Source organism: Thermobia domestica, chromosome 11 (assembly GCF_964235325.1).
Source record: "Thermobia domestica chromosome 11, izTheDome1.hap1.1, whole genome shotgun sequence".
Classification (NCBI taxonomy): Eukaryota; Metazoa; Arthropoda; class Insecta; order Zygentoma; family Lepismatidae; genus Thermobia; species Thermobia domestica.
This window is the reverse complement of record NC_137464.1, coordinates 21,743,660-21,756,930: the sequence shown is the minus strand read 5'-3', so window position 1 is coordinate 21,756,930 and position 13,271 is coordinate 21,743,660. Positions and strand designations below refer to the sequence as shown.

Here is a 13,271-nt window from a genome sequence, read left to right as displayed (position 1 = left end):
ACCATTCGACGTCTCGTTACTTGGATACAACTACCGAATGTAATGTTGATTCTAGATCATTCGTAAGTCAAAAAATCTTGGTTTTAATAATGAAACTTCATGTAAACACTATGTGAACTATATCAGAAAATATTTCTTCTAGTGAGAGCGTGTTGCAGCATGCTGACTTCTGTAGAACCCTTTCAGAATGTTGTAAATGTTAAGGATACTTTCAGCAATTTGAGAAATCTGAATCGAAATGAAACTAGGGATGGCCACAAAGTTCCGATTCCGGCGGAACCGGCCCAACGAGGAACCGGTTCTCGGAGATCCGGTTTTCAGAACCGGTTCCGGACCTGGATCCGAAAAACCGGTTCCAGAACCGGATCTTAGGGACCGGTTCCAGACGGATCCGAAAAACCGGTTCCGGAACGGATCTTCTAGAACCGGATCCGTTCAGACCCGAAAACCGGTTCCACCAGGAACCAGGTTCTGGCCATCCCTAAATGAAACTTCCCATGGTGTCAGCATTTTATATGTCAATAATGTTAACAGTTCCTGGAGTGATGGCATTAGTAATCAAAGCAAGGAATTACGAGAGGCAAGGACAATAGCTTCAAAAGGACTTTATGTGTGTGAAATGTGTAGGAAAATTTTCAAATTCTTAAGCGTGTTAAAAATACTATCAAAATGTACATTCTGAGAGATGGGGGTATATGTTTTAAGTATGTGGACTAACTTGCAAGACCAAATCGTATATCAATGTTCACAAATAGGAACTTCTGGTACTGAAATCGTGCACTTGTTACATTTGTGGAAAAAAGTTTCGTGATTTTACATCGTTCAGATCTTATACAACTATTCATTTTACAACTAGATAGTTCTTATGTAAATAGTGTGGTGCTGGCTTGAAAGGGATTTCTCATATGCAAAATCATCAGAAGATACATAAAATGAAAATAATGAAATAATTGCCTGCAATATGGACCAGGATAAGAAGGAAGTACATTAGTGTATTGTGTGCAGTAGAAAATTGTTAAGAAGAGCTTTACTAGGGTATCAGAGACTGCGTATAGGCGAGACACCCTTTTCTTCTAAAATGTGTGACAGATTATTTCATATGAAAACTGTATTAACGTTGGATATGACTCGATGCCTTTTAGGGAAGAAAAGGTAAACAGCTTAAAAAATTCCTCTCGTATGTTCATTGTGCGGTAAAATATAAAGCAAATTACGTGATTAATCAGCATATTATAACGTTAAATTTATCATTCGTTCATTTCAGTTCACACTTCGTTATATATTTGCCCTAAGTTCATTTCTGATGTAATAAAGAATTACTTAAACGTAATTCACTAACTAACTGTTCAAAATAATATAACACGGAATCGATATATTCGAATTTATGAATTTTTCGAAGATACAGTTCTTGAACATTTACGTTTCAAGTTTTACAAAATATCTTCTTTATAAACAAATATACACACATTAACAATGACGCACCTTTGATGTTCTAAATTAACTGTAAAAACCCTAGATATTCATGTCTGGCCCAAAATAAATAACATAAATAGGCAGGTCTGTCCTTCGAAGAAAAATGATATACGTTATGCACCGTTGTCCATAGTAATATACACATATTATCGTTATAATAAACATAGGGGAGAGCGTCCATTTCAGTGTAACACTTGTGATCAAAGATGTCAAACCATTCTTGTGTCGAGTTTCTGGAGATGTAATTTCGAAAAAAAAACATTTAATTCCACACATGCGAAGACATACGGGTGAGAAACCCTTCTCTTGGGAATATTTTCAAAAGTTTGCTCGAAAAGGTGACTTGGTTATTCATAAGCACCGTCACACGTGAAATTGTCCCTTCATGTGCAATATTTGTGGTAAAAAGTTTTACCGAAAATACCCGTGGAAGGAGCATATGCAGAGCCATGAAACCGGTGATACAATCGAAAATTCTGATGTTAATGAGACTGCTGATAATGAATTCCCTAGTTTGTCGTCATTTGATTGTGATAGTAATGTTGATTATGTTCCTATTACGTTCTTGGGGGACAGAGTAGTTCTTCCTCTAGAGTGCGAGGTTGTTAAAGAGAAGATCGTGAAAATGGTCTTGCTTTGTTGGTTTTATAGCAAAAAAACAGATAAGGTACCGGTATAGAAATAATTATTAAAGAAAAAAAGAATATTTATTTAAATTAAACTTAATTACTTCCATGTTTCTGATAATCCAGTGATGTGAATTTTAGTTTCTGAATATTTCGGAAAACTTTTTTTTAATTATTATTATTAAATTTAACAGAATAACGCCTCTACAGTATTTACGTTTCTCTAAATGCGTATAACACATCTTGTGAAAGACTTGTAATGAGAAGATAAAATGTTAAATGAATTTTTTTTTATGATTGCTAAATCATGAATTTCTTGGAAACAGTCTCCTAAAGATATAAAATAATGTTATTGAAAAATGTAAAAACATAATTATTCCGTAAGTATATAGAAATAAATGGGTATGCCTATAATAGAAGATATTTTGATAATATATACTAGCTATTTATACATTACTAAAAGATTATTTCCAAGAATCTAATGATGTGGTGATCATAAAATGTTTTGTTTACAAATTTTCTTTGATTACATGTGTTCTACAAGATGTTATACGGTTTAGTAAATACAGTGAAACTTGTCTATGTTGACCACCATCGGTTCCATTGAAGTGTGGCCAACTTACAGAAAATAAGTGTGATTGGTGTAGTTTTAGAGTAGGATTTCGAGTGTTACTTGTTTGTAAAATGTTAGTAAGCAGTGGCACGACAAATACTTTTAAATAATGTATATAGAGTAACACACACACACGCAAAGAAACCGGAAATCTTTCTTTTACTGTCTGTAGAGTAAGGAACTTTCATCTGAACTGATTAAACAGTGAGAAATATTTTATGGTGGTTCATTCTAGATGTATTTCTTTTTATTCTTTTTGGCATATATGCACATTCTAATTTTGTAGTTCCTGTATAGTATCGTTTACCTCTTGTTAATGAACTACATGTGTTTCCCTCGGAGAAAAGATGTTATGGGAAAGTCTTAAGGGAATTCATATCTCAAAACCTCCGCTACCATTCGAGAAGCCGTCAGGTGCCAAGTTGACAATTGAGATCTTTAACCTTAAGAATTTTCCGGATTTACTAAAGCTCCCCACTGATGAAAGGAGCCGATATAACTAATGGTTTTACCAAAACAGACAACGTAAACAAATACGTACAACTGTTTCCTGAATTCCTGTACGTGCTGCTTCTTATTCACATCTTCCTTCATCACCCTTTTATCAGGGTAGTGTTCCGGCCATTGACCTCCAAGAACGAATCGTAAGAATCTATGCTTCTTTGCCAGACAAGCCCCCAAATATCAGCTTGTCATATGGGAATACGAAAAAGTTAAGAAAAATAACGAAACGGTATTTTGCATGGCCAAGATACGCAGGTAGATTTATCATTATCATCATAGGGTAAATATTGCTTCAATGCAGCCAACTTCCAAGATAGACAGGTGGCCAAAGTACAGAGTAATAACTAACGAATGTCTTAAGAATAACTAACTAATAGGGACTGTGAACTAATGGCCTCGAGAGACAAAGCAGTATGTTAGACCTTATTGAAGTACAAAGATTTTTAAATGTTATTGCTCATCTATCTGGAGGATCTATGACCAAAACAGCGAGTAATTCGATGTAACACGAGATACGGTACAGAACAGTATGACAGCATACACACAATGCAGGGTTAAATAGAATCTACTAAGTACAATAGTAACAGAAAAACTAACCTTCAGAATAGAAACCGCTGCGTGTTGATGTAGGAGAAGTGACTGCAGAAGGAAATTATCTCCTAAACATTTCAGTGTCAATGAAACACTCAGGCTGAAAGTTCATGTAATTGATTGCCAAATTGTCAAGCCACTAGCAACATAACAGAATGCCCAAAGACGAAATGCGTGATGCAAGGACACATAACTGAGGACTGGAAACTCATGATTTGGTTGGAAAAGGTAACCTTTACTCTCTTCTTCATCACTGGACGCGTATTTGTGTGATGAACACTGCGTCAAGCATACGATCTAGACTATCCTTGCCCGACTGCCAAGCATAGAGGTGGTTCTAGTATGGTGTGTAGCAGTCTCCTTTACATGACACGGTCGAGTCATGGAAGAAGTGTATCGAGCATCATAGATAACCACGTATACCCAATGGTGAAGATGTTACTTTCAGATGGAGTGCTACAGTACAGAATACCAATGCCTCTATCCATATCCGCTGGTCTTCAAGCGTGGTTTACAGAACATACAGCGACGAAGTTCAAATCCTTTCCTGGCCTGCTCACTTCCTAGTCCCATCATTATTGAGCACCTGTGGATATTTTGGAAAACCAGGTTTGGCGGCAGTTTCCATCGCCATCTTCTACTTGAGATGGAAGCTGTGCGACATGGCATCCAATCCAATTAACCACAATACAAAACCTCTATACATGTTCTTTGGTAAATAATTCGACCTCAGAAAAGGATCAGTTTGAGTGTGGTTTTTGATAGCTTACAGCGGATTATGTTCTTTCTACACAAAAGAAAAACATTATTTTTTCTTCCTTCTTTCCGAGTTCGACACAAAGGAACATGTACATAGTGAGTGAAAACCTTTCCTCATGATCATACTACAATTGATTTCGTTCTTTCTGTTTGCGAGAGTAGCTGATATCGTACGTAGACTTTTCTTAGCTTTTTCTTTCCTTTCTTACGTATATCAAACAATCGCAAGATAGTACTACCCTGTGCAAAAAAGAAAGAAAGTAAAAAAAGCATAATTTGTGTTTCTTTTGAGACTAGTTTTCTCTCAAGTGCAAGTTGAATTCTTAAATACATGAACACGTAGTAAACGCTTGTGACGAATGGAAAAGAGACAAGTTGTATGTTTATCTAGTAACTAAAGTTCCGTCTCACAAACAAACAACGTTACAAGCTATTCTCACCTTCCTTCCCTCCCTCTCTCTCTCGCTAGCTCTTTATTATCTCTATTTTTTTTTCCAAAAAGATATAAGAAAGTTAAATAATATTAAGCTATTACAAAGAATTGTTTACGTGAAAGGGTTGGATACTTACTTCTTCACACAAGCAGTAATAATTTGTGTCACATAATCGTACTATAAACTTCATAAAGAAAGACAAGTTTTATTTAAAGTTTTTTGCGTGCTTAAAAACACCCTTTTATTTAAACACTTGCGTACATTTTGGCAAATAGTTATTACCATCCTCAACACAGGCCCTGTCTGCAAACTATTTGTTATTTACCATTTTCCTGTATCTATAACTTACGCACTTCCAGTTGTCTTTTATTTACATTCCTCTGTAATTTTGTAACTTCAGTGCAGGAAGTACGTAAGTTATGAATACAGAAAATCTTAAACAACAGTGGTGTAATTCTTCAGGCAATAGTACAGAGTCCGGTAAGGAGGTATGATGTTTTTGAAAAGTCTGTCACGCTCTTATTTGTGAACAATTTCAAAGTTTATTGTTATAATCCATTAATGTTACATTGCCATTTTGAGATTACAAAACCAGTGGATATTGTTGGCATATACACTTGTATTATCACAACCGACTATGATATTAATGAAGTAGAAGTAATACATGGCGAGATTGGTGACATATTGTATCAGGAGGGAAGAGGTATGGTCAACGCTATAGTATGGGAGATTTCAACAGCCTAGTAGAAGAAGGAACTGCGAATAAGGTGGTGGTATTATTGGGACTAGGAAAGAGAAACGTACGGGGCCAGATGCCGATCGACTTCTGTAGGCAATATGATATAGTGGAGACTTGGTAAAAGAAACCTGTACATGTGGAAAAGTTCAGGAGATAAGAAACACTACTAAATCAATAACATTCTTATCAAGCATCGTTTCAAAAATAGTGTACGACACGTGAAGACGATACCGGGAGCGGAAATTGATTTAGATCACAATATCCTAGTAGCGAAAGTGGAAACTTGGTTAAAGTAAATAAAAAAAAATGGGAGGAAAAAATTAAAATGGAACTTACAGCGACTAAGAAGTATGGACAATTATGCGAAAGATGTTGAAGGAAAAATCTGTGCAATGGGTGATATGGTAGTCAGCGTAGTAAATAGCTGGGAAAAGTTAAACAGATTCTATTAGACACATTCGACAACAACATTGGCAGGGTGGAAAGAGTACCGAAAACACCATGGTCAACTGATGCAGTGCTCAAGAAGATGGAGGAATGCAGAAGGGCGAAAACCTCTGAATAATGAATTGAGAAGAGAGACGGACAACGCCAAAGAGAAGTACATGGAACAGATATGTGAGGAAATAACTGAAATTCAGCGGCGCGGCAGATACGGTCTGCTGTATCGGAAAGCACAAGAATTAGGAGGGAAAGCTAACAAAAGTATATGCACGTTTGGAGTTGAAGATCAACAGGGTCGTGGAGTCACTGACTATCAAAGAATCCTTTGAATATGGGAGGAATACATAAAAGATCTGCGTGAGCAGAAGAACCGTCCCTAAGATATTGCGACCGAAGCAGACGAAGAGGTGAATGACGGACCCATTAAATTGAAAAGTGAAGTAGACAAGTCATCAGATACATGCCAAGGAAGATGGCCGCTGAAGACGATGAGATACCATTAGATTTGCTCGAGGAATTAAGCGACAGTGCAGTGAAACTACTGACTTTCCTTATTAACAAGATCTACCTATATGAAGAATGACCAGAGGATTTTCTTGATGTTACAATGGTTGTATTACCCAAAAAAAGAAAAGAAGTGCCGTGATCACAGAGCCGTAAGTCTTAATTCCTATACTGAACTAGATCAGTTCTTGGATTTTGGAAAGAAAAAGGCACTAGAGATGCTATTGGGTTGATGAGAGTTATATTAGAACGAATTTTTGATGTAAGAGAAGAGTTGTGTTTGAACTTTATCGACTGGCAAAAAGCTTTCGATTGGATCAATTGGACCAAACTTCTGAAAACACTTAAGGAAATCTGGGTCGTCTGGAGAGACCGACGATTCATTCGCAACCTATACATAGGACAACGAGTAAAGTTGCACTTGAATGAAGGAGAAAGCAATAGTGTGGAAATGAAAGACGAGTCAGACAAGGATACACTTGAAGAGGTAGATCATTTCAAATATCTGTGAAGTATTTTAACGAGAGACGCTTACTGCACCAAACAGATAAGATCAAGAATTGCCGTAGCCAAAGAGACATTCAACAAGAAGAGATCACTCTTAACGAGTAGACTTGATATTGAACTAAGGAAGAAGCTAGTGAAATGGCATTTATGGAGCATTAGACTGTATGCTTCATAGACTTGGGCATTACGGACGTTAGAGAGCTTCGAAAGTACATACGAAGATGTATTAAAACGAGTAGGAGAGAAGAGGGAGCTATTAGCCAGCATCCTTCGTAAGGAAGACAATTGGATTGGATATATATCTTGCGAAGAATTGTCTTCTTGATACCGCCATAGGCTGAAAATGGAAGGAAAACGAGGAATAGGAAGAAGAAGAACACAACTAATCGATGATTTGAAAAATAGAAAAAAATATTGGGAGTCGAAAGAAGAAGCTGAAGATCGAGAAACGTGGATGAAACATTTCCAGGCCCAAACCTAAACGGGGGGGGGGGGGCACTAGTCTCAGAACATGCCAATAAGCAGAATACTTAATAATACTTAATAATCTCAATCTGTATATAGCATAAGTTCTTGTAATATTTATTGAGTTTTTCAATTTGGCTACAGAAGTTCTACTAAATATTGTTGTTCACAGTTCACAGCCTTTCTAATGCGTTTTTTTGTCAGAGAGCTATTCAGATTTTCCGGTTTTGTAATTATTTTCTGTTTTCCATACATCACTACGTGTATACCTAGGTACTTCACTACGTTCAAGAACCCTTCCAATTTGTATCAATATTAACAAATTAGTTTTTTTCACATTTATAGCATTGAAATAATTGGTAAAGAAATGGTTAGGGTTGTTGTTAATATTTAATTATCAGGTACTAATTGAAAGTAATTGAAACACTAATGCTGGGATTAGTATACCTAGCCAAACTGGCTTCAGCCAAAGTCCCCAAATCGTTTCAGGTAACGGATGCACTTAATACTTGATGTTAAGCATTGTATCCGTGGGCTTTCGCAGGATTCTCCCGTTTCATCTCATATTCCCATTCCATTAGTACTTTTGATAATCATTCACTTCCATTAATCATCCGTCTCCATTAGCCTACAGGACGTAAAACATTAAAGATTGTGAAGTTAAGCTGAAGACACAGTCCAACTGAATTAGACTTCCACATATTTATTACTCATTGAAAAAGGATTTTCAATATTAAGTCATAGCTCTCTCATATTATATACGGATTACATCTTTCTACGTGTTCCTTCTGATAATTACCTCATACAGGGTGGCCACAAAGTCCGTTATCCTTTGATAGTGTGCAATTTACAGGAGTTCTCGTGCACGAAATGTGGTCTTTTGGTCCAAGAACAATCCACAACAGAATCCTCCGCATGTGATGATATGGGCAGGCGTGGACAGCAGACGCGTGTTTCGGCCTTTCTTTTCCGATGGTGTTGTAAATCACCAGCGATACCTGGACATGTTGCAGAACTGGTTTGTTCCTCTCTTGAAGGAGCACGGAATCAATGAGACATGTTGGTTTTAGCATGAGGGGCACCTGCCCATTATGCCCTCGCCGTACGCTAATATCTTACATAAGTCTTTTCTGGACGTTGGATTCTTCATGGTAGTCCGGATCTGCCCGCATCACTTGCCTGGCCACCACGAAGCCCAGACCTCACCATCTGTGATAATGTGCTATGGGGGTTCATAAAGGGCATCGCTGCACAAAGTCGTTACGATACCACTGCCGAACTGACAGAAGCTGTGAAACAAGCTTTCACTCAAGTTACACCTGCAATGCTCCAGCAAAATGTCACACAGAACCTGACGGCATATTATCCCTTGTCATGAGAATGACGGTCTACAGACTGATCCTTTGGGCACTTCATATTTCCTATCTCAATAAAACTTCTCGAAAGCATTGTTGTTCATGTCATTCAGGTCTTTCCGTGTAGTTATTTACGTACATTTAGTAGTTTATGTTCCTTATTTTTAGGTATAACAGGACTTTGTGGCCACCCTGTATATGAGTTATTCTCTCTTGTATGTTTAAAATCAACAACTAATTAAAATCAGTTACTGAACAATAACACTGTATATCTTCCTCACAAGACATGTTCATCACTCCAAAACACTTTCTGCCAACATTCTAAAAAACATATCTCGAGATTGTAACAACCATAAACCACGGTTCTTTTATATATAGCTGAATGTCACTTTTACTGCATTTAGATCAATTTCTACAAAGAATAGTTACCTCATTTCAATGTATTTCTCTATTACAGACCAATAGCATCAAGTGTGGAGAATAAAGAAGTAAAATCACAGGAAACTGGTGCTGATAAATCCGTCTCAGCAGAACCAAGATCTGAAGGTTTGACTATTGGGAATTACACCGTGAAAAGATCTCAGAAAATTTATAGTTGTCTTCTGTGTGGGAAAATATTTTTACGGTTAAAGGCATTAGCTATACACAGGAAGCGACATCACCAAAATGGGAGCATGAAATCGAATTTTCTAGTAAAAGAAGTGGATGAACAATCATTATATACCGATAATCAAACCAAGCAGAAATTTATTTGTTTCATTTGTGATAAGACGTTTGGTGATAGATATTTATTGAAAAAACATAAGCTATTACATAAAAAACAGAAAAGTTTCAAGTGTGAGTTTTGTTTAAAGATATACAAACATGCTCGTAGCTTAGAAAATCACAAAGCAGTTCACGACTGTGATCTCCCGTATCATTGTCGCTTTTGTGATACACGATTCTCAGCTGAAACAGAGTTTAAGTCTCATGTAGAAACACATGATCCAAAGAGGCCGTACAAATGCAAAATCTGTGGAAAATGTTATGTTACCGCTCAAGGTTTAAAATCGCATAAATATTTTCACGAGAAACAACCTGTGATCTGTGATGTTTGTGGCAAAATTTGCAAAACTATTACAGCGTTGAACGCTCATAAACTAGTGCATAGCGGTACTCGTTTATTTATGTGTGACGTGTGTGGGAAAATGTATAAATCATCGACATATCTGAAAATACATAAGTGGATCCATAAAGGTTATCGCCCGTATAAATGCAACTTATGCGACAAAATGTTTGGCCATCATTCCACACTCAAGTATCACAAAACAACCCACGCTCAAGTTCGGCCACATACGTGTGACGTATGTAACAGAGGATTTGGAAGAAAAGCTTATATGCTACGTCACAAGTTAATAGTCCATCTAAATGGGGACCAAAATCTAAATATGTGTGAAATATGCGGGAAAAAACTCAGTACTGAATCGAGTCTAGAAGATCACCGAAGAATTCATTTCGGCGTCAAACCATATCAATGTGATCTTTGTTCAAGTAGTTTCTACAGAAGTGTTTCGTTGACATTGCATCACCGAAAGATGCACAAAGAATCTCCGATCGATAAAGTAAAAGTGAACTATGCGCTATTGAAAGACCCTCTGCAGTGTGAAATTTGTGGAAAAAGTTTCCGGTACAGAGTAAACTATAATGTACACCAACGTATGCATCGAGGCGAACGTCCCTATGAGTGCTCTCTCTGTGGCGCCAAATTTGCATCCAGTGCTAATTTACGATGCCATAAAGTGACACATTCCAGTGAAAGGCCGTTTTTGTGTCAAATATGTGGTGCTAGTTTTAGGAGAAAGCAGTGTTTGACTCCTCATATGTTAACCCATACGCAGATCAAACAGTTCGCGTGTGATTCTTGTCCGAAAACGTTTGCACGGAAAGCTGATATGCTTGTACATATGAATCGGGGCAATGATACGAATCCTTTAATTTGTCAGATATGTGGAGTTACTTTTGAGAGAAAATGTGCGTGGAAATATCATCTGAACTCCCATTAAGCTTTTCGTTGATCCATAGTGCTACAAAGTAGTGTCGTTCCGGGGGAGCGGGGTAATGGCTCCGGGCGCCGAAGTAAGGGGGCGCGAAATTCGGGAGGAAAAAAGAAAAGATATATATATAAAATGGAAGGAAAAAGTAATTAAAAGCGCTCAAAATCAAGGAAAAGCAGGGTTTGTTTTTGAAATTTTACTTGCGCTTCGCGCCAACCATAGTGGCGCTCTGTGGCTGGTCTGTTGACCTCACCCATGTGTGCGAGGACGCTGATTTTCCATGGTACGGTACTGCTACAAAGATGCAATTACGACTGCATTCGAAGTGAACTAATAAGAGCGAACAGGATTAAGAACGTTTATTTAATATGGCCATAAACATTTTTCATTTAATATTTCAGGTCTCTTTCTCTCTCTCTCTCTCTCTCTCTTTTTTTTTTTTTTTTTAAATGGAACAATAGTTGTATGTAAACGAGAAATACGTTAATGCATACTAGCTTACCCACTCCTGCTCCTCCTTAAAATATACTTACTGACAGGGGAAAAGGTAACTGAAATGAGTGGTCCAATGTCGAAGTAATGTCGTACACGTGAATACCATCGTCGGGTATACAAATGATCAGAGCTGAACCTGTGATGCTAGAACGGCCACCGGAGTGCATTAGTGTTTTCACCACGTGATTATGTGATTTTATTTCAGCACCCCCTTGGGCTTGGATGCGTGTGCTGATTCGGTTAGTAAGAGTATCATACAGCTTAGCAGCTGCTACAACTGGCCCTCTATATACTGAATATTGGCAATGGGACGGAGTTCATGTCCGACTGGTTCCCCACATTTGTTCTATCAGGTGATCTTGCTGGTCAAGAGTGTACCTCATCGTGCAGGCAGTTCATAGAGACATGTGCCGTGTGTGGACAAACGTTGTCCTGTTGAAAGATGGCACCATACACTGTCTCATGAGATGTAAGACTCGAGGACGCCGGATGTCCATGACGTACCGTTGTTCCATCAGAATTACCTGAATGACTACAAGTGGTGTGGCAGAATGTGTTCTCTCCCTTTGGGCCCATCATACTCGCAGATGGTGGTCGTCCGAGGTAATGCTGAACCGAGATTCATCACTGAAAACGATGTGATGCCATTCGTTAGCAATCCATACTTCCCAGGCACAGCACCACTCCAAACGCTGCAGTATATGGTGTAGTGTTAACAGAAGTCTCCACATTTACGCCGATTCAGTAGTCATACTGCTCTGGGTCTCCGACCCATGGTGCGGGATAGTACGGGGCTATGATGTGCTTGGTGCACAATATAGGGATTCTCCCTTGGTGTAGTGAGACTTAATCGACCGGATACTTGACGACGCGAGTGATTTTCCCTTACGTTCCCATTCAGTCCAACATCGGTTCGTGTCTCATCTTAGTGCATAGCATGACTGGATATTGGATGATTCGACTAGCCCACCACATGCAAATTCAAAATCGGTCAAGTACTGGTAACGTTCTCTCGTACGAGGACGCGGAATTCTCCATGGTCTTGCACAGTGCTCACTAACCATCTGACGTTGCACACGCTCATATATCCTATCAGGCATAATAATACGGTTACGTGTTCACAACACTAATGCCCTTTTTTTTTTTTTAAGTTATTAGTCTTGTAATATATTTTCTAGAAGTTGTAAAATATCATGAAGCAGCAATAATAGAATAACAGTAAAAATCATTTCCAAATATTAATGCTGATACCTGTATGCAATTGTAAAAGGTTTGATTTTGAAGAGTTTCACACTAGTATTATAAGATAGTATTATAAGACTAGTAAATTTGAGAAGTAGGCCCCTGGTGGCCGTTCTAGCCGCCACAGATCATAGCAACTCTAATCGTTTACATATCCGCCGATGGTATGCACGTATACAAGATTACGTCAGTTTATTCCAGGTGCTTAACTTTTTTTTTTTTTTTTTTTTTGTCAGTCAGTGTAAGAATAATAGAAGACAAATGGATATTGGTTGTTATACAAATAAAATTCTCGTTTTTGTTTTTTAAAGTTTATTATTTGACCTATACTCTCAATTTAAATTTTGTAAAACAGTTAGTATGGAGTATTGAACTGTATGTTCAGAGACTTGGACACTACGGATGTTAGAGAAGAAATATTTAGATAACTTCGAAATGTATTGGAGGAAGATAGAGAAGGTAAAACAGACAGAGGGAGTAACGAATG

General features: G+C 37.8%; 1 protein-coding gene across 1 annotated transcript in view; it reads left to right on the top strand.

Annotated features, from left to right (window-relative positions):
- The window catches only part of LOC145663975 (uncharacterized), a 67,105-nt gene extending 54,039 nt beyond the window's left edge, over nucleotides 1-13,066 (top strand). Inside the window, exon 7 of the mRNA XM_081730232.1 lies at nucleotides 9,472-13,066. Within this exon, the coding sequence (XP_081586358.1) occupies nucleotides 9,472-11,056 (1,585 nt within the window). The 3' untranslated portion in view covers nucleotides 11,057-13,066. The remainder of the gene's footprint in view (nucleotides 1-9,471) is intronic.
- Nucleotides 13,067-13,271: the final 205 nt, after the last annotated feature.